At 43.9% G+C, this 26,157-nt stretch overlaps 1 protein-coding gene across 3 annotated transcripts in view; it reads left to right on the forward strand.

The window, feature by feature from the left end:
• Positions 1-26,157, forward strand: part of LRP5 (LDL receptor related protein 5) — a 189,994-nt gene that overhangs the window by 70,257 nt on the left and 93,580 nt on the right. The window contains exon 1 of one of the 3 annotated variants that reach the window (XM_033156120.1): positions 2,430-2,701. The exons of the other annotated variants lie outside the window; for them this stretch is intronic. Within the exon in view, the coding sequence (XP_033012011.1) occupies positions 2,482-2,701 (220 nt within the window). The 5' untranslated portion in view covers positions 2,430-2,481. Of the gene's footprint in view, positions 1-2,429; positions 2,702-26,157 lie in introns of those variants that run through there. 3 annotated transcript variants of the gene reach the window in all.

Consider the following 26,157-nt stretch of genomic DNA (forward strand, 5'->3'; position numbering starts at 1 on the left):
TGAGAACAAAGAATAGCATTTATTAAACAGATATCATAGTACTATTTGTGTTGCTCATTTCAAAATACATGAGAGTGGGGATTTTTGTATCCTCAATTTTTGGTGGACAAAAACTGCCACATAACAATGTTTTTGGTATTTCATTCACATCCACCCATACTGAATAGCAAGGAAGCCAGCAATAATCCCTATCTCACCGCTCCGGAAGAATGTACTGGGTTTGTTCAAATGCTAATGATGTTTGTCCTTACTTTAGTCCTGGCTAAAGAGCCCTAATTAATAAAGGTAAGCACACATTTTGTAAAACAAGTGTCTCCCATATAATCTATGTCTGTTTGTAGAAGGCTAAGCACATGGTATATAATTTGTGTTATTCATTGCTCTGGTCATGGGTTAGTTCTGGTTATTAAATGTAATGCTGTGTCTGAAAGAAACAGCAATGTCTATGATACTTTAATTGGTGTATCAGATATTTAATATAGGAATGAATGAGGCCAATATTACTAGAAAAAACACTGAATTGAGTCCAGAGCAGGATTAGTTATCTGAAGGCCTACGGACCACATCTACTCCCTGTCCTGATTTTATCTGGCCTCCTCACCCTTTCCTGTGTCAGACTGGAAGCATGAGGCACCACTTGTTTGACAGGTGCCTCAGGTAAGAAACAGTACCACATGCACCCTGTGTTGTCAAGGCACTGCTGCTCCCTAAACTAATGTGCTGGGGAAGAAGCATGAACCCAAGACCAGAAGCAGTGGTCTGCAAAAGAGATTTCTGCAAGGGGACACGAGAGGTCTCCCCATTGGTTCTACTTTATGTTTTAAATTGGGAGCACTTTCACATCGTAACATGTGAAGCTGCCTGCCTTACTAGTAAGAATGGGGAAAAGGTTTCTTCTTGAATTTCCTGGGTAACATGTGAACACATTGAGTCACTTGTGCATTTTTCTCACAATGAGATGCCAAGTTCTAGGTAGGTGCAAAGCCCACACATCTCAGGGGAGATGTAAAACATGGAGGTGCTCAATTTTCCTCTTCCCCTGTTTGAAATTATTTGTAACATGGCAAGTGTTACAATTTTCAATACGATAGGAAGCTGAAATAAGTGCTCCGGCCTTAAATAGATTAACCAAATGCTAGTTTGGCTTCAGGCCATTTGTCTAGCCACTGAAGTCTATGGTGTGGCCTAGTGTCTAGACTACTTTCAGGTTTTGACAGGAGTGAATTGACAGAGGCCATCTGACAAAGCGCTTCTGCTTTCATGACACATGGAAAGAGTGGACTGCTAGATTTGATTGGTAGACTACTAAAAATGTTTCTTATTTGATGTGGTGAACGTAGCGTTGTAGCCATTTTCTCACATGTAGTAGACTTAATGCTATAAACACGCTGGCCTACAGCAGCATGCTATTTCCCATGCAGGGTTAATCTTCAGGCACTTAACATGCAAGGAATTTCTATTGGTGAGTATTGCATGTCCCGCTTTAGAACAGGGAGCTTGTGTAAGCCTCCAGATGTTGTAGTTCAGCAACTCTCAGCATCGCTGACCCCTGGCCTGACATGCTGGCTGTGGCTGATGGGAGCTGGAATCCTACGACATCTGGAGTGCCACAGGTTCCCCATCCCAGCTTTGGAGCTACCTTTTTCCTAGAAGGGAAGGTGTGCAGCCTTTCCAGAAGCAAAGTGAGATACATTGGTGGGGGCAAGATTCACTTGCTGAACGTGCCTGTCAAGCTGATTTCCAAGGCACAAGCCTCCGCCTGCCTGAAAAAGAGAGCAACCCTAGCAGCTCCTTGAACAATTTGAGCAGCTTTCATGAACTGCAATGCTACCCCTGGGTTTGGGGTTTCCTGCCTACAACTCACAGGAGCCAACTCCTAGGAGCCAAGGTCCCTTTGGCCCCCCCCCAATTTTTTTGAGGGGGCTGAGTCCCCCCCCAGTTGATGGGCATTGCTATTCAAATAGCATGTGTGCCCCATCATGTGATCGATTATGCAGAGCAGGGTTTATCTGCCCCGCTCAAATATTTTATTTAAGTTGCCTCCCCTGCAAGACCCCATGGAGAGTATGGACCACCCTTAGGGCTGCCATCCCATGAGACTGAGCTGCACTTACTTGGGAACTGAGTGGGGAACGTTTACGTCCGAGGAAGCCCCCCGGGGACAGGCTACTTACTACCTGGACGGCTCAAGGTCGCACCCTAAACCCGGGTTGCCGTTTGCGGGTCCTCTTCCCGCCCTCCGCCCGGTAAGACCTGACGAAGGGAGAGCCGGCCACCTGGCGCTCTTTCGCCGAGCAGGCGAGCCAGCAACAGGCGAGACGAGCGGCGACGGCCGAGCAGGGGGCGCGCGGTTGTCCCGCGCCGGGGAAAGGGGCGGGGCGGTCCCTTGGCTTCCGCTCAGCTCGTCCTGGGGCTGGAGGGAAGCGGGAGGCTCCCAGCCCCCTTCCCCCCTCTCCTTCCCAGAGCGGCAGCAGCGCCTCGATGAGGAGGCGGCGGAGGAGGAGGAGGTGGGGAATCCGGAGAGCGCCTCCCTCCCCGTCTGCCGAGCGCGGCGCACTCGGAGCATGGAGCCCGCCTGAGCCACTCGGCGGGCAGCAGCTGCTGCGGCACAACATGGAGGCGGCAGCGCCGCCGCCGCGGCTGCTGCTCCTATCCCTGCTGGCCGCCGTGGTGCTTCGGGGCAGCTTGGGCGCCGTCGGGGGTAAGTTTTGGGGCGGGGGGGGGGCCTCTGGCGGGCGGCAGCTGCCTTTCCCGGGCTCGGGGAGTGCGGGGAAGCCTTTTGTTGTGCAGACGGAAACTTCTCCGCGCAACTCGAGAAGTGGGACTTGGTGGGAATGGAGGAAGCTGGCATGGGACGGAGGCGTCGGCAGGGAGGAAAAGCAGCAGCCCAGGCGCGGGTTGTGTGCGGAGGGCGGAAAAAACGAGTGGGGGGGATCGAGGAGGCTCGTGGCCGTGAGGACCTCGGGGCCAGTGTTCGCAAGGGGCGCAGCGGGGTGTGTGCGAGGGCGACCCGTGCCAGATCGGGCAAGAAAAAGGACGGAAACCTGCTTCGTTGTGGCTCCCCCCCCCCAGTTCTCATTTAAAGAAGGAGGGCGCTTGCGTGACCTACTCATCCCCCAGCACCAAAAAATAAGTGTAGGGTTTTTTTTTTTTGGTGTGTGTGTGTGGGGGGGTGAGCCTTCCTTTTTCTTGCTGGCCAGGAAAGGATTCCCGTCGCCTTTTGCGTGCTGCTGGGCTTTCGAGCTCAACCTTGTGCCTCGAGAGCGAGACAAAAGTCTCCCCCCTCCCCGTTCCCAGCGCTTTGCGGCCCTCAGACGCAGTGATTTCCCTGGAGTTTGGAGGAGCTGGTGTCGGGTGTCGATCACAGGCAGAATCAAACTTTTGGCATCAGCGTTGGGAGTGGGGGTTGGGGGGGGATAGCAGATCTTCTTTCCTTTTATTTTAAAGTTGTAAAGGGGAGGGTATGGGGGAGAAACGGAGGGAGGGAGGGAGGGAGAGAAAGACTTGCTTGACTTGTGAAACTTAACACTTGGCAAAACAGACTTCTGAGAAGAGTTAGTCTGGGGGTTTACCCAGACTTTAGCTACAGTGAACATTTGTTCCCTTGACTGCTCGAAGCGTTCAGACAATCACGTCCATTTCCATATCAATTAGCACTGGTTTCAAACTTTGGGAGGGAATCACGCTTCTCTTCTGCTTCTTCCTTAAACTTCGGTGCACATTCGTGTGTGTTTAAATTCTGACAGGGAACTTTCTGCATTCATATGTGATATATGGAGATTAAGAAGGGTGGTGGTGATGGTTGTAGCTGTATTTTCCCTATGGTTTCTTCCATTGGGCTGGAAAAGCGGCTTTGCTTCTGCATTTGATAAACTTCAGTCCCATGTAGTGCACAAAGCAAATGTGGACTTACTTGTCCTATTTGAGAACATTTGTTCTGTTCTTGCCGAAATCCCCACGGTGCTTTATGTCTGAATACCAGTGTGGTGATAATAATTAGAAAGTGATCCAGGGGTTGCCACCAAAAAGGGAGTTCAGAGCTGTACTTTTCTGCTCCTTTCTGTCATTGCCTTCAGGAAAGTTCCAGTTTGCACGCAGGGAGCCTTGCGCGGCAGCCTGGTCTGCTTGTTGTCTGCGTAGCAGTCAGCAAACTGAAGTTTTGATGCACTAATGAATGTTAATTGTTGTAATTTCCCAAGTAGTTGAAGAAATATAGCAGTGTGGCTAACAGTCAGTAGAGCACCCCCTCAGGGTAATTCGTATTAGGCCACCCACTTCTCTTGCAGTAGTTACCAGAACTATCATTTAATATGGAAGCTCTGACTAAAATTCCTCCACAGCCGCTGTGTTCTGTTTGTGCATGGCTTTAACTACAGTATAGGTGCATGTTTGTGAAAAGGCTTCTGCACCTCTGATAATTAAATCTCTTTCTGATAAAATATTTTAGGAATCGATGCCAATGCAGAATCCTGGTGTCATTGATCCACTAGTTTGTTACAGTGGTGAGGTAACCTCATAGCTATTGTGGTCTTTTTTGAATTTTCCAGGAGCTCAGTTCTCTGAGGAATGATGTTGTTTTATTTAGTAAGGCTTCTGTTTAAAATCTTGTGTGGGGCAAACTGAGGCCAAAATAACCCCAAAGAGGGGCTGTTCTCTGATAAATTTTAAAGGTATATGAACACAGCCACCATGTATCTTTGTTAAATGGACAAATGTACTCTGTGTACTTAAGGTGGCCAGCAGCTTAGGGTGAAAAGGGACAGCTGCTGTATACCTGTTAGTTTGGGCAAAGTTCGTTTGCAGCAGCACATCCAATAGAAAAGATGTGTTTAATTTACTTTGGTAGGGATTCAGCTAATGTTTATTCTCTAACCAAATAAAGGATTTCTGTAACATTAAAACCATAACTGATAAAATTTTAAATAACTATAAACAGTGGGTTATATCCAATGTTTAAAGGTAAAGGTACCCCTGACCCTTAGGTCCAGTCGCGGATGTCTCTGGGGTTGTGGCGCTCATCTTGCTCTGTAGGCCGAGGGAGCTAGCTGGCATTTGTCCGCAGACAGCTTCTGGGTCATGTGGCCAGCATGACTAAATTGCTTCTGGTGAACCAGAGCAGCGCACGGAAACGCCATTTACTTTCCCGCCGGAGCGGTACCTATTTATCTACTTGCACTTTGACGTGCTTTCAAACTGCTAGGTTGGCAGGAGCTGGGACTAAACAACAGGAGCTCACCCCGTTGTAGGGATTTGAACCACCGACCTTCCGATCGGCAAGCCCTAGGCTAATATTAGTCATACTGGGGGGTCCAATCCATTGAAATCTTTAAGTCCATTGATTTTACTGTGTCTACTCTTCAGTATGTTTAATGTTGGATATCATTTAGTGGCTGGCATTTAGCAGAGCTGTGTTAAGTGGTACAGTCTAGGATATTTAAGCCACACCTTTTTATTTAAATAAAAAAAGCATTGGTGTTATCATTTTGTCTATTAAGAGTATTTTGCATAAGGGATCCTATATTCTAGTGTACCTGTGAACTTTTTTGCCACTTTATTTTTTCAAAATTGACAGTTGGTTGACTATATTAAATTTCTACTTACAATAGTATATTTTTGCCTTTTTCTGGGCAGCTGTTGGTTGAGCTTGTTTGTGGTTACTTATCAAAGAGTGTGTCCAGAGACAAGTTTGTTATGCATCCCTTTTGAACTTTTAACACACAAAAGCAGTGTATAAGGGTTTCTGGGTAAGATAGTACTGTTAATTCTGCAATACCCCATTATTCATTTTGTGGTGCTCACACTAGTCTCTGTTAGCAGTGTTGACCAGCAGGAGAGCAGTGAGAAATAAAAAAAAAAAAATTATTCTTTCTTGTTTCTCCGCCTACTGTTCCCCTCCTGCACTCCCCAGTATCTGGAATCCTGGAAACAGAAATGCTGATATAGTACTCTAGACCCCCAAATTAGTGCCATTTGAACTGCCCGGATGTGCATTGCACACTTACTGTGTGGGCCTCCTAAAGTTAAGAAAATAAGCCATGGGAGGGGACTTGGTGGATTTTCCAGTGTTATTGGACCTCAGTTCCATCAGATTCATTCAGTATGGCCCGTTGCCAGGGGCAATGGGAGTTGCAGTCCAGCAACACCTGGAGGGCCACAGGTTCTTTCTCCACATGAGCCCCAAATACTTTTCTGTTGTTCTCATTTCCTATTCTGTCACTGGCATATAACATGCATTGCCAGAAACGTTCATTTAGTGGCTGGCATTCATTAAATTGGACTGCTACTGTTTGAGTATAGATAGTATGTGCAGTGAAATGCATAGTCTGTTGCTTGTTTTCCTAATACACATTATAGCGGGAGGGCAGTGTTCAACATAAATACATATTTTTTTGGAAAGCTCACATACTATTCAGAATGTTAGGTTAATGTTCCATTTAGTTTTCTCAAGATGAATGTTCTTGGAAAGTTACTAAATCCAGCTGCCAGGATGCCTTGGTTTACATCAAGGCAATAGCAATCATGATTTAAATTACGAAGGAAATAAATTTATTTAAATTTAGGGATATTAGATCAGGTTAGGATTCAGGTGTTGGTCTGACACAGTCGAGATTATATATATATATATATATATATATATATATATATATATATGATGTGTGTGTGTGTGTATATATGTGTGTGTGTGTATATATATATATATATATTGTCCAGTAGCACTTCTTCAGATACCATGCATGCACACAAAAGCTTATACCTAGAACAAACTTAATTGGTCTCTAAGGTGCTACTGGACACAGACCACACACACACACATATGGTTAGGGTTGGAGATTGCCCACAAGTGAAAAGCAGTCTTGTAGTACTTTATGTGAGAACTTCTGAGGATTCTGGTCATTTCAGTTTTGAAAGTGTACTAGCTTTTTAGCTACCGGTATATGTGTTTGAGAATTAAAACTGATTTCCAAGTGTGAAAGGAATATGTTAATGAGAAAGAAGTAGAAAATGGTTCCAGTTTTTTTTTGTGTGTGTGTTATTTCTAAAGCTGATTTCAAGATTGATCAGTTGCCAACACACAGCTTCTTAAATGTGCACTTAACAGTTGATGGATGTGAAATTCTAAATACAGTAGGCATATTTCTGAAGCAAGCGATTTTAACTTCAATAATCCAGTTTATGAAATGAGCTGTTGAAGATTGTAGTCATCTGCTTGTTTTGCTTTTTAAAAAACTATTGGGATTAGAACAACATGTGAAATTAACCTCACTGAACTCTGTGCTTAAAAACTGCTTGACCTTGGGATTTCCATAGAACTTAAGTTAAGGCAGGGGTTGCCAATCCTTTTTGGTCTGTGGGTACATTCGCATTTTTGAGAGAGTGCTGTGGGCTTCCTGCCCCTGGTATACAGAAAGAAAATGCACACAAATATGAAAACACTTTGCTTTTTCATGGTGTTTGGGTAAAAGTTGCATGCAGTAGAATTAAAACAGATCTTTTGAATTGTTTTTGGGCCAAAGTAGTGCTGGAAAGCAGCAGGTTGTGATTCCTATGGTTAGTCTATGGAGAAAAATGTGATCTGTAATGTGGGGAAAACATGTAAAAACTTCATGCAGTTTCAAAAAGTCTGTTTTACTGGATCTGATGTATGCACAGTGAATCCTCTTATGCATTCTACATCCTTCCTTCCTTCACCTTCCCCCGCCGCCTCCCTGGTCAACCACATTTTCTTCCCACCAATCTCCTAGATTTACTTACCGGTATCCTTAACTCCGCCATTCTGGTCTCTCTGTAGGTATTGTGAACATTGAAAAGCTCACAGAAGTGAAAGAGGAAATAGCATCATTCTTCAAACTTCCTCTTTCAGCTCTATGTACTTTTGAATCATAGAATTGTGGAGTTGGAAGGGACCCCTAGAGTCATCTAGTCCAGTGTTTTTCAACCACTGTTCCGCGGCACACTAGTGTGCCGCGAGATGTTGCCTGATGTGCCGTGGGAAAATTACTTTATATATAGTCAATATAGGCACAGAGTTATTTTTTTAAAAACATTTTCTAATGGTGGTGTGCCTCGTGATTTTTTTCACGAAACAAGTGTGCCTTTGCCCAAAAAGGTTGAAAAACACTGATCTAGTCCAACCCTGTGCGATGCAGGAAACTCAACATGCGGTCCCACATACAATCATACCAGACCTGCTTAGCTTTGCAAATGTGCTAGCAGTTTTATTGCTGCACCACCTTTGCCACATCATGATGGTGGGGGGTGAGAGGCTTCATGCTGGCCAGGGGAGTCCCCCCCCCCACAGGAACCGTGGGAACATATTATGTCAAAGCCTCTGTGTTAATGCCACATGTGCTGTCTGCTTGCCTGAACAATTTCTCCAGCTGTTCTTACCTTCATGGAAACTTGGTGCATATATGAACTGTGGCCTGAGCCACTGTCTTAAATTCCTGGAAATTGGATTCGGCATGTTCATCTGACTTGCACTGAAGACTCCATGGGGCTGAAGCACTCTGGAAATTTGACCATCCAAACAGTGCCACCCACCCTTAATTTGGACAACTGCTCCGGAAGCATATCATGGTTGATGGTATCAAAAGCCACTGAGAGGTCAAGGAGAATTAACAAGGAGACCCTTTTCCTGTCTCTCTCCCAAGTCCACTGGCTCATTGAGGAAAAAGCCAGTGAAATATTGTACTGTACGTGTGTCTAGTATATGGTTATAGGGAACCAAACTGTACTGTAACATCATAAGCCTTTTCCTCTTCTCTGTTAAGAAGACAATGTTGACTTTCAGACTTTGGTAAATACAACTTTAATGGGATATTGAAGTCTGAAGTTTGACATTGTCCAACATATTGGTAAAATAAAACTCAAATTTTATAGAAACTTTTATTTTGTGCCTCATATTTCCTAAGTTGACTTTAGTCTTTACATATGGACCGTATTAGTGAGGTTGCTTAGTAAGAGCTTCTCGGGTTTTAAAAGATTGCTCTCTTTCCCTCATTTTCTCTTTGCATTACATGTTTGGCTGTCTTGGTGGTGTAAAAGAAAACAGCCAGTCCTTGATTTTTAATGTATATTTTAGTATGTAATGAATGACAAATTCAGAGGTGCATATGAGCTGTATTTTTCTTCTGCATGGGATGAGTGGGTGTTACGAAAGCACAAAAGGAAGATGGGCATGAACATTAGCAATGAGTGCTGATTGCTGGGCTGTTTGCCGCAGAGTAGGATCAGTTGACGGAATTAGTTTTTTGACATATACGTAATGAAATTATAGTGACAGGTGTGAATCTTGGGGTCACTCATGCCCAATTCTTGTTCCCTGCAGAGACTCAGTTGAATTATAGCACTTAACTGCACCCGGGATCTCCCTGAACTATCATAGGTTCAGAGGAATATGAGAGGATATTGAAGCACCTAAGCTGGCACTCTCTTATACCAGACTTGAAAATAACATCTGATCAGGCCCTTTGAATATTTAGAAGATGCAAATAAGTCAAACATCTGAACTAGGTCTCTCTACGGCATTGGTATTAACAGCAAAACATTGTGTTAGTTTTCTCCTAAAGCCAGGGGTGAAGCTTCTCGAGCCTGGGAGCTGAAAATGGCCAAGTCCCTCTGATCCTTGGAGCCTAGGGTACTCCTTTCTTCCCAAGCTCATCCCTCACCAGCCCTGTACCCTCCTCAAGTTGTTTGTCTAGTTCAGGCATGTCCAAAGTCCGTTTCGGGGCCTAATTCGGCCTGCCAGTCAGTTTAATCTGGCCCCTGTGGCAGTTTATTTCATGGGGTAAAATCCAAAAAAAAAAAACCCTCAATAACTTCAATCCTAAAAAAAAGGCTCTCTGGTCGGCCCTCACAGCCCTTCATTTACAGTGGTACCTCGGGTTACAGATGCTTCAGGTTACAGATGCTTCAGGTTACAGACTCCTCTAACCCAGAAATAGTACCTCGGGTTAAAAACTTTTCTTCAGGATGAGAACAGAAATTGCGTGGTGGCGACGCAGCGGCAGCAGGAGGCCCCATTAGCTAAAGTGGTACTTCAGGTTAAGAACGGACCTCCAGAACAAATTAAGTTCTTAACCCGAGGTACCACTGTAATCTAATCTGGCCCTCTTTGAAAAAAGTTTGGACACCCCTGGTCTAGTTGAAGAGTGTTTGAACTGTGATAATGGCCCTTGCTTGTCCTGAGTGGAGGATGGAGGGGTGTGTGTGTGTGTGTGTGTGTGGATACGTCACTCATTTTGTGTGGCTAGAATGTACTCAAGTGTCACAAAGGTAAGGGTCTCATCCATTGCTTCACCTGCTTTTGCCTCAGGCCTTGTCTGTGCAGTCCCTGGAAGGTTGTCTTTGACAGAATGTGACCCTTAGGCTTCCGTACCCTGTCCCAAAGCTTGATTCCTCCCTACCTGTGTCTTCAGAGTTCCCAATACTTCTCCATTTATAGTTGCCAAATATGTGGAGCATTATAAAGACCTGTATAAAATGAAAATCATATAAAGCTGCACATATTTCATGTCTGAATTTCTTAAATCTATAGCTTTCAGGGCTTCTATCTGTTTTAATGTTTTACATAAAGTAAAATATTACAGAGTTCGTACTCCAAAAGACGTTCAAATGGAGGACACAGTCAGGATCCATTCTAGAAGAATATAGTCTGCTGCTTGCCAACATGAAACAGTGGCTTGTTGGCTTGCTGATCCTGGCTTGTTAAGGAGCAGCAAACCATGATCCCTGGTCTGGAAGGAACCTGAAGCCAAGGCTCCACACTTTGCTTATCTTGCTTGTGCAAACTAGGAGAAGCAAACCAGGAGTGATCAGACTCATTCCTGATAAGATACAACAAACCAGAAAGTCTGGCTTATTGTTGCATGTGGATGTGGCCACCCTTTGGACCCCAAACCATGAGTTAAAGGAGAAACGTATTAGTGCTGTTTTGCTGAACACGTGTGCAAGCACAAGGTTTGTAGTGCTGTGCCTCAATGTATGGAGAGTGTGAGAGACAATGAGTAAGGAAGATACAGGCTTTAACATGTAATCTCAGATGGTCCATAAAGACAGGAAATTGGAGAACCTTCCTAGATTTGGGGTCCCCTTTCTCACCCTGTGCTCTTCTGCTAGGCTGGAACCAGCTTTCCATAGGTGTAAGAGGCATTTTGCAAGCAGCACACACACACTTTGGATACAAGCCAGTGTTCTGCGGTATTTAAAGGCTTACTGGTTTCTTATGGCATGACCTTTAATCAACAAGAGCTGTCCTCATCAGATACATGACATATACACCCCATGTGGGTTGAGGTACAGTGGAGGAAAACCATCTTTCCAGTCCACTTCATGTCTTGAATGAAGAAGCCTCTTGACTATGAAAGCTCATACCACAATAAGTGTTAGTCTGTAAGGTGCATCTGGATCTGGTTAGCTAAGCTGCATAAAATGAGATTTAAATGGAGTGGAGGAAATAGATCCCAAATTGTAGTGGATTACTAATAAGTCAAACTTGAATCACTTGAAAGCTGCCCCATGTGACTTCTAGAATTCACACTGTCTGTCTGTTCTGTTCCACACCCATGCCTGCCCTAGACAAACAGCCCCCCCCCCAAATTTCCTAAACTTTTGTCTCATAGGAACTGTGGGACCACGGTAGATGGGACTGCTACTTAGCAATCTAGTGTACATTCCTTAATATGTATTTGCAGCAGATTTATATTTCTAGTTTAAAGCTGGCCATTTAATGCAGTAAGTGAAAATCATCTTTTGGATTTGTTACTTATGAATAACTGGACTTGCAGTGGGATCCATATTCTCCTCCTCATGCGTGTCATCCTTTGTTGTTGTTGTTGTTCAGTCGTTCAGTCGTGTCCGACTCTTCGTGACCCCATGGACCAGAGCACGCCAGGCACGCCTATCCTTCACTGCCTCTCGCAGTTTGGCCAAACTCATGTTAGTAGCTTCAAGAACACTGTCCAGCCATCTCATCCTCTGTCGTCCCCTTCTCCTTGTGCCCTCCATTTTTCCCAACATCAGGGTCTTTTCTAGGGAGTCTTCTCTTCTCATGAGGTGGCCAAAGTACTGGAGCCTCAACTTCAGGATCTGTCCTTCCAGTGAGCACTCAGGGCTGATTTCTTTGAGAATGGATAGGTTTGATCTTCTTGCAGTCCATGGGACTCTCAAGAGTCTCCTCCAGCACCATAATTCAAAAGCATCAATTCTTCGGCGATCAGCCTTCTTTATGGTCCAGCTCTCACTTCCATACATTACTACTGGGAAGACCATAGCTTTAACTATACGGACCTTTGTCGGCAAAGTGATGTCTTTGCTTTTTAAGATGCTATCTAGGTTTGTCATTGCTTTTCTCCCAAGAAGCTGCGCGCTCGGTGGAAGAGGGCGACCATCCCAGATAGAAGGAGTGTACCGTTCTTCGGTCAAGGGTATACGATAGCTGCGCTCCCCTGCTAGAACCTCCAAACAAGCTCAAGGTGTCATCCTTTAACTAAAAGAAAAGCTTGTGATTGTACAAAACCAACCAACAGTTAAAGCATTTACAGAAGGTAACTCTGGAATTTGCACTCCTTTCCAAGAGATGTTCAGCCAATTGGGAGAATAAATTTTTTGATGTAGCTTTGAAATAGAATTAGTTGCAGATGACCAATACTTTGTTTGCCAGCAGCTAATAATCTGGAATTGAAGACTGCTTTGTGGAGCATCTGATGCAGTGCCTTCCCCTGCCCCTCACCTTCTAAAACCATCTCCTTGATGTCTGTTTCTTTATCACCCTCCAGAACAGGAGTGGCCAGCCTGTAGCCCCCTCCATATGTTTCTGGATTTACCAACTCTCCTCATGCTTGACTACTGGTCATGCTGCTTGGAGCTGATGGGAATTGTAGTCAAGCAACAACTCAGAGGGCCACATTACTAGAATACAGCAAGTGTAATACTGACAACTAGCTGTGCTGCTGGTCCTAGCAAACTGCATATGAAAGTTCACAGGAAGGGTTGGGATATGTTTAAAGAGATGGTGGCGGGAATGGAGCTGTTCTGCCTTGGATTCCCATTGCTTCAGGCATGGCCAAACTTGGCCCTCCAACTGTTTTGGGACTATAGTTCCCATCATCCCTGACCACTGGTCCTGTTAGCTAGGGATGATGGGAGTTTTAGTCCCAAAACAGCTGGAGGGCCAAGTTTGGCCATGCCTGCTTTAGCTGCTTCAACACTGGATAGTGTACCTGCCACCTTGGCTCTTATATTTCTCTCTTCCTTGCAAGTGAGGAGGTATATGCCCATTCCTGTGCCTAAAGGTTTTAGGTAGATAAGTGGGTAAAGTTTGGAATCTAGATGGGCAATGAACTTCCTCTTGTCTCTAGTTTCTGAGGCAGGCATTGATTTTGCCACCTCTGCTGTCTTACTCAGATTATTCCTTCTTGTGTCATCCTGTTTTAATTGAAAGAATATTGGAGGCTAGCTCAGTTCTCACTCTGCCTAGCCCTATGGTAGATCCTGTGTCTTGACCCCAATGTAGTTGTTTTTGCCCTTGCTATTCCTGGATCAAAATGTTTGTGTGTGTGTGTGTCTTCCCATGGAGAAATGGCTCATATGTTACTACTGGTGAATATGAATTGAGCTTTGGTGGGACAGTAGAATGTGGTGGAATCCCAGGAACTAGCTTTTTTATACTTGTACATTTGGGAAGGAAAGGGGGTAATGTCCGTCTCATTATTTTATGGCACACTTTAGCATCCTCTGCTATTTTATGCACACCTGGCAGGTGTTCTCTTTTTAGGGACATAGCAATACAGTGAGTTTCCAAAGACAGGGGGGGTATATCAATAAGTATTAACCTCTGAATATTGATAATTCTGATGAATCTGCGAGGCAGATATTTTGGAAATGTGTCAGAAGATGTGGTGTGCGTATAGTTTCCTAATCATGTTTACATGACTGTTAGCATTCAGCAGTGCATCTCTGTGTTTTTTTATTTGCCAAATATCTGGGATTGTTAACGTCTTGATTGTTGGTTTTGGAAACTGAGTTGTAACACAGATTAATTAGTGATATGCAGCCATCCAGTGACAGATTGGTGTTATGGCTCTGAAAGCAAATGAATGCTGTCATATGAAAGTTGTGTTTAAAAAGTTTATTCGCCAACCACACACTGCACTGTTTGGGGTGCCCACAAGGGTTCTGATCATTTACACTTCCTAATTTTATCAGAACCTACCAAGTGTTGACAGTCAGAGAAGCAGCAACAAGGGGTTCCTCCCACACACCACCGCAGTAGCTATGATTTCTGTTCCTTTCAATATGTTTAAAAATCTCCAATAAAGTAGTTAAAATTCTTCCAAAACGTGGGTGCTATTGCCTGGCTGGAAGGTTTTCCTGATCTGTGATGATGCCCCTTACCTGCCTGGATGAAGAATTAAGAGAGGAGTGTGTGGGCGCTTATAGGTGTGTGCGCACGCAAATAATAATAATAATAATAATAATAATAATAATAATAATGATATTTTATTTATACCCCGCCCTTCCCCGCCAAACTGGGCTCAGGGCGGCTAACACCAATAAAATCACAACAGAAACAGAAAACAGTTCATTAAAATACAATTTAAAATTAAATCTAAACTGCAGCCTCATTTTTAAGTAGCCCACCAATCACACCAAAACGGGGGTCTGCAACCCGCGGCTCTGGAGCCGCATGCGGCTCTTTTGCAACTTTGCCGCGGCTCCGGGCAGGGCCGGTGCGTTTAGCGCCGAAATGTACGGGGCGCTGCGCCGCGCTGCTGGCCCGCCTGTGCCCACCCACTTCTCTACCTTGCCGGCGGCTGTGCTGCTCATGCGTGCCTCATTTCGTGCCAGCGCAGGCGCAGCAGCAGACCGCAGCAGCTTCCCTCCTTGGCGCCTGTCCCGGCGCTTGTGTTTGGCTGCTGCTGGTGGAGCTGCTGGCTGCTGCGATTCGACAAGGCGCGACGACTCGACGAGGTAAGGAGGCAGCTGCGGGCTGGGCCAGGGGTGGCGGGCGGCGGGTGAGGGGGAAGACCTCTTTTAAAAAAGTGGAAGGGCCCGGCACCAGGACATGTGGCAGTCTGGGAAGGAAAAGGAAGCCCGGCTGTTCAGCTAAGGGCGGCCCAACGGGATGAGATGGGCGCGGGAAAAAGCTCAGGGGACGACCGGTCCCGGGCTCTGTTTCGGGGGCGTGCAGGAGACTTCCCTTAAGCAGCGTGGCAAAAGGGGCCCGAGCATGGGCGTACCGACGGGGGGGGCAGGGGGGGGGCAGCGGCCCCCCTAGAAGCCCCCTGCCCCCGCTAGAAGCGGGAGTCCCATGGACTGAAAGAAGGGTTTTATCCATTCTGAAGGAATGTTTTCCCGCGCCTGCAGGGGGGACGTGATCAGCCCCCTGCTTCAGCCCCTCTCAGCTGCCTTGCCCAGCCCCTCTGCTGGTCAATAGTGATTGGGGCAGTGTGCATGCTGTGTGCTTTTGCATAAGTTTGCTAAACTTTTAGGGTTGCATTTGTGCTGTTCATGGGGCGGAAGTATTCTGGGGGGTTGGATTTCCTGCTCTAGATTTGCCCCTGCAGCGTCAGGCGTTCGGATGGTTCCTTTAATACAGTGCTTGTTGTTTGGCTGGGGGGGGGAGCGTTTCGTGATATTTTGCCATTTTGCCTTCATTACCTGTCTAAATTGTGCTATGAGCTTCTGGGTGTTTATATTTTTGTGGGCCGCAATGGTTTTGCGGCTCCCAGTTTTTTTTCCTCTTCGGAAACGGGTCCAAGTGGCTCTTTTTGTCTTAAAGGTTGCAGACCCCTGCACCAAAAGAACGAAACATCAGGGTTAAACTGAAACCAACCCAAAGGCTAGGTGGAACAGCAACACATAGAAACCTCTGCCTTCTGTGTGCTTGAAATGTAGCTTACTCTAGAAAGGCAAGAATTGCATCCTTTGCTCTGCCCATTTCTCCCTCCGCCCCCTTGTTCCTGGGAGGTTGTCTATGAGGGAATGCAGCCCTGGAGCTGAATAAGGTTCCCTAGGTTAGGATGTGACCTGCTTTCTCTGTTATACTGAACTGTAATAGGAGTGACCCCGAGGCCCTTACTGGAGTTTTCTTTTTATTCCATGAAAGCTTTTACTTAAGACTCAAAGAAATAACTAGCAATCAAGGCGTCATAGTGTTTGCTCACCATTGCCACACTAACTATGTAAATATAACATATAAGCCCTTTAAAGGAAACAATGTAATCAGTGTATTAGGATACCACATTCCTAATCAGTGTATTAGGATACCACATTCTTCAAATGATTTATACTTAAAGGGGGTTGTCTCCAGGGCTTTTTTTTCAGCTGGAGCTCTGCTGCAGTAACTCTCAGGTGGGTGCCATTGCCATTCTAAGAGAACAAGGAAGAAGTTAATGGTGAGCTCCGGCACCTCCCTCCCTCCCTCCCTCTTTCTTTCTATAATTTTTTTATTAGTTTCCCAATAATAGCAAAATTATAACAATAACTACTTATTTATACAAATTATACAATTATCGAAATGCCAACCAACTTCCAATTAATACATTTTAGTTAAAGTGGCTCCCCACATGGTGGTTTGGGTGCATTTCCAATCTTATATCACTACGTTCCATAATCTTAAATAATGTCAGTTACATTTCAGTTATAATAATAATAATCTCTTAGTCAACAGCTACATAATTAATTATTTCCATTTGTGATGTTACAATAAATAAATTTATAAAGTTTAATGGTGGTGTAGGAGGGTGTTTGCAAGGCGAAGTGTTTTTGCACTCAGTGCCTCCTTGCCTTCCACATTTCATGCCAGATGATTTACCCTCTTGTCATCCTTGTTTTTTGTTTGCTAACGATCCCCTGCTGTCATGGGGGCTGCTTCTATTAAGGCAAGTGGGACCAGAAGCCTCTGGCACCTCTTTCTAGAAAAATAGCTGTGGTCGTCTCCCAAGTAAAACAGAAACCCAGTTGAATGCTGTGTATACATGTTAAGAATACAAATTGTTTTTGTGTGTGTATGTTTTAAACCCACACAATTAATTCAATAATTGGGAGATATGGGAAACTTAAAAGATATGGGAACTGGATATTGGCACACAAATTCTTCCCAAGGATTGGAATAACATTTGAGAATCACGGCCCTTAAAATCTGTTTCCAGGTTTTCTAAAGGGAAAACTTATTAAAATTATTATACAGATGTTATCACACTCCTTTGCAAATGTCAAAAATATTTTCTTCCGTATCACCTAATTGTTGGAGGGGTTGCAATAAACTTAGTACATGTTATCATTTATGGTGGGAATGTCAGTTGGTGCAAGATTTTTGGAATTTGATAGAAATGTTAAATATTACTAAAGAAACTATTGTTTGTTGTCCAAAATTAATGCTACTGAATATTTTTGATGATACCAGTGTAAATATATTGGAAAAAGGGGGTGTCATATACGATCTTGGCAGCACATAAAGTTATTGCAACTGAATGTAAAACAGCCCAGAATCTTACACTGGATACTACTGCTCACTCTGGAATATAACTATAATGGAGGAAATCATGCATAATTTGAGATTTTGACAAGGACTAGAACCTCAAGATTCTTTGTATGTGATTTGTCATTCCTTTATGACATGTACAGCAGAACCATCATTTTCAAGACAACCCTCGTCACAAGCCTGGCAAATCTGGAACTATACTTTGTGGTCTGATAAAGTTGATAGTCTTTACTTGGACTTTGTTATTTTAACTCATGCAACCACTCATGTATATATTTCATAGTTTTTTAATCTTAAATCTTTTCTGTTGTTTTATTGAGAAGGAATAATACTAACAAAAGCTTTACAAAAGAAATGATAAGTGGCAGATAGGAAAAAGGGAAGATCATAAGTAGTGCATTGTAGGCTCTGTTTCGTGCAAGTAGATAAATAGGTACCGCTCTGGAGGGAAGGTAAACGGCGTTTCCGTGCGCTGCTCTGGTTCGCCAGAAGTGGCTTTGTCATTCTGGCAACATGACCCGGAAGCTGTACGCCGGCTGCCTTGGCCAATAAAGCGAGATGAGTGCTGCAACCCCAGAGTCGTCCACGACTGGACCTAACGGTCAGGGGTCCCTTTACCTTTAACCATTCTATTTAATATCACTGCTGCAGTTGGACAGTGGAGTATTTTAATAATCTGAGGGTGGACAGAGCTGAAGTACTTCATGAACAAGAGAAACCTACAAGGAGTGAGAGCAGATACCAAATGTTTGTGAAGGGCATGTTTGTGATTCTTGTAGAACTGTGTTACCTAATGCACATAGAGTTTGACATCGGTGGGTGTGTGGTCACATTTAAGCAATGGGTTTCCCTGCATGTGCAGAGCCAGCTCACCTGTCTATTCCATGTCCTTTTTAGATGTTCAGATCTGTTGTGAGCCTGGTAGTGGTTGTGGTTCTGGGGAGTGGTTGTAATTCTGTTAATTAAAATAACCACTGAGACAACCTGAGGGCAAACCTGTTAAACAGCATTAATAGATGTGAGAAGGCCGCAGACACCCCAAGCGGTCCTCAGACCCATCTCCCACTTCCTTAATGATCTGTTCCTGAATACCCTGCTTAGCCTGTTTTGAGAGAGGCTTGGAAGCCCCAGCAAACAGAAACCTCTTTATATAGAGGACAAGCTGACCACTTTAAGTAAAGGGAAATACACTCTTATCTCTTAAGGCTGCAACCCTAACGACACTTACTTGGGAGTAAGCCGCATTGAATTCATGAGCAGGCATGGTTCGTATTGTGTTGTGATTGTAGTCATTGAGAGTTTTTAAACCTAGAGAGTGGAATTCAGTGTTGTGCTATTACAAATGTTCCATCTGCACAAGCATTGCAGCTTGTCCCCAGCTACCCGCCAGAGCTGCTTTTGGAATTCTTCTGAGCCCTGCATAGGCCAATTTTGGGGTGCAGGGGGAGGACAGGGCTTCAACTGATGGAGTACATTAGGTGACTCCAGCCCAGAATACACACACACACACACACACACACACAGAGAGAGAGAGAGAGAGACTTTTTTGATTTTTCTCCCTTTGTCTAACCATTCTTAACAAAACTGTTCAAAAACAGAGGCACAAGTCTAGTTGCATGTGAGTTCATTTTATTTTATTTTGCAAAATGCTCTTGGAGGATGATGTCTGGTTCACTAGCAGTTTCTTTATAGCGGTTTTGCATAGGAGATGGGGAGGTTATGTTGGGGGATATTTCTAGGAGCAAGAAAGAGTTGCAGCACAATAGTTTTTTACTTGTTTCCTTCACAAACAGTTTTGCAGAGAAGAATAGGTAGTTAATGCCTGTCAGCTTTCAGCCAAAGTGACTTTCCTCCCTTCTCTCCTTTTTCCTATCAAGTTGCTTGCCAGTGGGGAAGAGCACCAGTCTGATAGGGCTTCACTGCTCGCCCAGAATTAGCTTATAAAAACTAGTCTTGCAAATAGTTACTAGAGGCAGTTGTGGCCAGAGGGGCGGCAACTGAAAAACTTTCACTACTTTCCTCCCCCCTGGATTTTACCATGATTCCTTGGCTTGTGTGCTTATTCCACTGTACCATTTGGCTCTCTACATTACTGCAATGTAGACATATGCCAACTTGCTTCTCTTTGTTACATCATTTTCCATGGTTTTCTTGCTAAAAGAGTAGCCTTTGTTTTAGTAATTATCATAGTTTGACTCTCCCTGGAGATGTGTGGATTTTATTTGGTTTCCAATCATTCTTCAGATTTCTGACAAGAATCGAGTACTGATGGGTTACAACTGTATCATTTTCTTAAAACAAGAATTACACGTTATAATTAAGACGAGGAGGAAAGCAAGAGTTGAGGAGGATTTGACTTTTTCAAACCACAAGTGAAAGACATGGGATTCAGTTTGCAGGATTTGCTCAGTTCAGATGCAATGACCAAACCATGGTTTACGTGTTAAGAAGGAAACATGCACTATGCTCAAGCGTTTCATCCTCCTCTTGTGCACATCAATTCCCTCTTTCACTTTCTGTCTTGTGGTGGCAATAGATCTCTGTGAATCCTGAACTGTGCAGATTATGTGGTTGCCACTACACACAGATTGCTTCTAAATTGGAATTGGAAGCCAGTTTGATTAAGATACCACAGTAAACCATTTACTGTGAACTGGGGCATGGAAAAAGGATTTGTTGTGTGTCTAAAGGGAAGAAGGATAGCATGAACCTGTAGCATGTTTCTGATGGCTAAACCATGATTGAATTCAACTACCGACACAGATAACCTGGTCCTGTTTTTGTACTACATCATCTGCATCATAATATAGATAAAATAAGGTGCACACTACAGACACATCAAATGATGCAAAACGTTAAACAAGCAACTAGATACCATTTCCCTCAATAGGAAGTTTATATTCTAGTCTCCCAGACTACCTTTCCCCACTTTCCATCCTGAAATCAATTTTTCAAAGGATACTTTTTTTACTTGGCATACAGGGATTTTATTCAAACTTTGGAAACAGAGAAGTGATATAACATGGGAAAAATCCAGAAATTATCGTGCTTAGCTATGCATCTCTTCACATTTTTCTCATGATGTTTTCAGATTATTTTCTGATCTGAAAATCTCATGAGAGGTGGCCTTTCTTAAGAGATTTGCTATGTTTCCTGACTTTGTGAACAGAAATATTACAGAATCAAGCGCTGGCCAAAACTGGAGTGAGGAAAGAGAAAAGGCATGTTTAAAAATATGGATTTTTAAAGTAAACCATCTCTGGTATCATCATATGGGATGCTTATGAAATGCACACAGACACTTGAGGCTGTCTGCACATGATGGGTGGGGTTTCCTCTTCCACTTCACATGAGCTTGATTTCAAACTAGGTTAAGGCGTGTTTTTTTCCCCTTTTGTCAGCTTAGCTTGAATTTGTAAATGACTTGCCATATCTATAGCGCCTGTGTGAAATAGTTAATGCTCTATAATGCCAACAGGCAAGAAGAGTTAAGGTTTTCTTTTAATTGTAATTGGCTCGGTTTGCATAGGAACAAGTTCAAGTCATTTCTTATTTTAAAATGTTCCAGGTACCATAAATATGCAAGGGAAAGTATTCCCTGGACTCGTATTTAATTTTTTAGGTGGGTTTTTCAAAAAATGTGTGAGAGTTGTTATGGTTTGGACAGCAACTTAGCCGATTTCTAAGACTTTGTGGTAGGGAGGGTATTAAATGATGGTTTAGTTATAATGGAAAATTTGACTTGCAAAAACATTACAGGACGTCAGTAAATAAAACCTTTCACAAAGGTATGCTTGTTTCTGATCAGTTTCTAGTTCCAGATGTTGGTTCTGCTGACTCCAAAAACTTGACTAGGTTTCAGGAAAGTTGGAAAGATACATTGCCTTTACCATCTGTACTGAATATACCATGCTCATACTTGGAAGAGAAATTAATCTGAAATATGGAGCAATGCTCAGAAATCTACCCAGGCCAGAAATAATTAATCTGCAAAGTTTCATAGCAGCTAAGACAACACCTTTTTCATATTTCTTATTCTTGTTTCATAAGAATCCTTGGGCATGGCATGTGTTAGACTAGTTGATACTTAAAATCTCTTTCACGTTTTAATTTAAACATTGTTGGGCATTGGAGGGTGTGAAATTGCATTACGTTTGAAGGGATATATTAAAAAAAACCAAGTTCTTAAATTTTCTTTTCGGGTCCAACACTTTAATGATGTTCAGGGTGTGGGGAGAGGATCTGGTGGAAAGGGATTGTTCAAATGGTAACAATGGTATGAATAACAGCATGAGTTGTGTGTGTCAGCCCTTCTTTCCAAATGTCTTTCAAGTTGCTCTTTATTGGAGATGCTTCTGCATTAGCCAGGAGCACTGATTAAGGTCAATTCATTCCTTATGGCATTGCTTCTCAGGGGTCAGGATTGCTTTGTATTTCTGGAACTACATGAAGGGAGATTCTAAATTTCCTTTTGTATTGTTGTTCAAAAATCTGAAATGCTGCTTTCAGTGCTACAGAGACTGTGACTGTGGGGTTTCTGAGACGGTCTTCCTTGAAACTACATGTGGCATGATTTCAGCATGTTTCTTTTGTATCGCACCAAATTGTTCATTAGAGATGAACGTAACCAGAATTGGAAATAAAAGTACATAAGGATAGGCATTACCAAGCCTTCTCTCCTCTCCCCCTCCTCACCCTTTCATTCTGTCAGCACTTGTATGCACTGCAGGCTGTCATTGTGATCCAGATAATCTCTGCTTTTATTAACATAAAACCTAGCCCTTGTGGCTTTAATGGGAAGTTTGAAAAGTCCTATAGCGGTGTATCCTGGAGGCACAGACACTAAAAACTTATTTTCAGGTTGTCTGATTTCTGAGCCTGTTTTGCTGAGATGCCAAGCTATTATTTCTTTTTAAAAAATTTGAGAACACCCCTGAACAACCAGGAATTGTTTCCTTAAAAATTAGAGATTGTGCAAGTGAGAAAATCCATGCTTGGGTGAGAAAAAAATGCTGTTGGCATGTGAAAGTTTTCTTGCTTTAAAACAACTGAACTATTTTGTGCTTCTTCTTTGGGAAGAAAATACACTGCCAACATTAAGAAAAACTATCATGGTGATTAACAGCATAAAATCAACAATACAATTACCGGTATATCCCAAAAACAAATGCAAAATGCATCACAAATCAGTAAGGGTTTTGAAAGGTGGTAGTTCTGTTTTCTTTGCGGTGTCAATTTGGGGGGTGCTCAGTTGCTGTTGTAATAATTAGTCGCCTTTTGGGCGTACTATCATTGATTGCAATTGCCTTAAAGGGGAGAGGGACTGCACCCCCTGGATTTTAAATCACATGGGGAGCCTGTGTGCATGCAACAGGGCACCTATTTCAGCCCTTTCCACCACCCTCATGTAGGCAGCAGGAAGGCAGGGCCAGCAGGGATGTGGACAGGAGACCCAGTGAATGTGGCACTGCTCTCCTCCTGATGAGATTTTAATTACATGAGGGGAGCATGCCTGCAATCTGTGCATCTGAATTCAGAAGCTGCACAAGAGATGCATAAAGTGATGCGTACTTGTCAGCCCATGTCCTTTGACTTATTATTCATAATACAGTAGTTTAATGAACTGTAGATAGGTCTGGCTCCCCAGTATGGAATAAAATTGAGTTCGCTCATGTTTTCACCAAACAAATTCCAAAAGAAACCTGATCATCATGATGTGTATAGTCAAGAACCTATAGAGCCTAGAATTGAACTCTGCTGTTATGAGTTGTGGGTTTATGAATAGTGGGTGCCAGTGTTTGGGGTGCCAGATTCCCCTAAATTCCTGATAGGTAATAGAATTTAAATCAAGCCTCCTGAATCCCGGATCCATCAGGAATTTAGTTGCTAGAATAACCAGGCCCTCCTGATAATGGCCGCTAAGTATGAGTTGTTAACTTAACAAAGGCAAGGTGATGAGCCATTAAGAAAGTGGGAGCTCTATGTCAGACACAAAGGGGTGGAGCCCCCACCCTTGAGCTCTGAGTTAATGGGCAGAGACAAAACAGTTTTGAGTTTTTTAGGATTTTAGTTGACTGAGGGTTTGTTCTAGGGAAACAGTCTGTTTTCAGTCTGTTAAATGTAGCAAGCTGGAGCAGAGAGGCAGAGGGCCATGGCTGATTTCGGCTGGCATCCAAGGCTGTGGCCATAGAAGAAGCAAGAGCCTCTTGGAGTGTAATGCTTTGAGCACCTCCATCATAGGCTCAGGTTGGAGAGGCATGTAACATCTGCCATAGATTTCAGTGTTGACTGGAGTCTGCCCTGTTGTCATGGCAAGAAAGATGACCCCACTTTTAGTCCAAAACATTTGCCATGCTTGGTGAATACTACGTATTGTTTTTGCTTTCCGCACACTCTTATCAGATTGTCTTCTAATAAAGAGCAAGGCATACATGATTTAATGTAGCGGCTAAGAAGGAAAGCTGGGAATTGTCTAGCTCTCAGATTTTGCCTCCACCTTGAACTAGGAGACCTTAGGCAAGTCATTGTTTCTCAGCGTGATGTACTGCCATGTCATGCTTATAATTGGAGTACATGTTCCATGGGGCCTTTTCGCCTAATTTCCTGTGGGCTGGAACACCATCTGACTCTCTGGAAACTGTGAACCCACTCTTACTTTCTTAATCACAATTCCCACCCTCCCTTCCCAGGTGGGCGGTGTTTGCGGCACCGGGCGGGATCACCTGGGCAGGTTCCACTCCCCTTGGGTCAGGTCAGCCCTTGACCTGCCTCCAGCCAGGAGGGGACAAACGACAGAGGCCGGGGGCGGGGTCAAGGGCCAGGTAAAAGCGGCAGAGCCGCCAGATTTCCCCCCTTGTCGTTTTCTCTCCCGCAGGTTCACCCACCCCCCTCCCTCTAATTAACTGAACTTTCTCTTTATAGTTGCTGTGGTAGGTTGCGGTCATCAAGTCAATAATTCTTTTGTTTGCAGGTTAATCTCTTGCGTTACAGGTCAGCGGGCGCTGCTGTGGTCGTAGATGGTTGCCATATTCGGGACCGGGAAGGAATTTTCCCTGCATTGGCAGGTTTTGCCTCCCCCGCAGCATTTCGTCACAACTTTGGCGGAGTTAGGCCTTGGCAAGGCTGCCTTTAGTCTATCATCTGGGGGAAGGGAGCGGCCATGCTCCTCTTCCCAAGCGGCGGCGCGTGCGGGGCCCGTTAGAGGGCATAATTCCCTGACTTCTTGGAGGCGGCGCACAGGTCAAACTCCCGAACCGAGGTCAGTGTGTGGGCATGCTGTGTAAGTGTGTGCTTTACAGTCTCCACCCACTGTGCCTCTACATCCTGCATATCCTCAGCCCTCGGGCTGAGAGGGTGGCCTGCCAAGGCCTATGCCAAGTTCTCCCACTTCTGAAATTAATAAAGTTGTGGCCAATTTGAACCCATACCTTGGTCTCGTCTCATGTTTTTGGTGGAAGGGATGGGCACCGTGGACAGGGATTTGCACGTGTGACTGCAAAGGCTGGTGCTGCTGGCTCAGGAGGAAGAATGGGAAAGGAAAAGAGAGATGACCATAGATCACAGAGATGACCATAGATCACAGAGATGACCATACAGGTAATCTCTCAAATAAAGGAATAAGGAAGGCAAGGGTGACCAGGACCTTTAGGCATTGACTAAACAGGTTGGCAGTAAATTGTACAATAAATTGTGAAGTTGTAGCCACTGTATGGACTTTAAAAGTAAAAAAATGCAGAAATGGCAGCAACACTCTCCTCATGGATTCCTTTTGGGGGAAAGCATTTTTGGATAATACGCTTATGAAGGACAATTGTCTGGAATTATGCTGTTTTTGGAATATTGCCACTCCCTCCTCACAACCTACATTCCTTTCTCTTTCTTGCCTTGATCTTTTTTTCTTTCTTTTTTATTGTTCTTGTTACTGCTTTTCGTGTATTAAATAATGAACATTTAAAATGAAGCTGTAGTTGAATTGTGTATAGGACAACTCCCAACCTGGTACCTTCCAGATGTCTGGGACTATAACTCTTCTAATCCCAGCCAGCATGGTGATACTGTATGGGACTGATGGAATTTCTAGTCCAAAACATCTGGAAGGCAACAGTTTGGTGAAGACTGGCGTAGGGGTGTAGAGTGGGTTTGGTATTGAAACTTTGGTACCTGACTTGTGCTTGTGTACTTAATTGCAGCTGGACTTTGTTCCCTTCTTTTTGTTTTCATTTCATTTCATTTGTTTTAATTTCTCAGAGGCTATACATGTGGCTCCTTTTTTCTTTGTAAAGGACAGGAACCAAAACTCTGCTACAAGTACCTGTAACTTCCTCTAAACATTCATATCTGAAGCTGGAGCCTCTGGGCATGTCTGCAACTTTCCCAAAAAGGTTTTTTGTTTTGGGATTTACCAAAAAGGAAGTGAAATTTGGGATAGAAACCTGTATCCAGAAAGTGGTTTGTTAGCTGTCTTAACTTTTGTGCTTTGGTATTTTTAAATGCAGAGGCATGCCAGAGCCCCCTCTGGGCAATGAAAAACCAAGTCTATATGGCAGCCGTGTTTCCTATTCCTATTGAGCTCCCACCGTGTACTTAGAAAATAGGTTAGGATGACAAATATTGTTCTGTCACCTACTAGGGTTTTGATATATAGGTGCCAGTGTAATGCACCTCCTTAGAAC

Source organism: Lacerta agilis, chromosome 1 (genome assembly GCF_009819535.1).
Source record: "Lacerta agilis isolate rLacAgi1 chromosome 1, rLacAgi1.pri, whole genome shotgun sequence".
Classification (NCBI taxonomy): Eukaryota; Metazoa; Chordata; class Lepidosauria; order Squamata; family Lacertidae; genus Lacerta; species Lacerta agilis.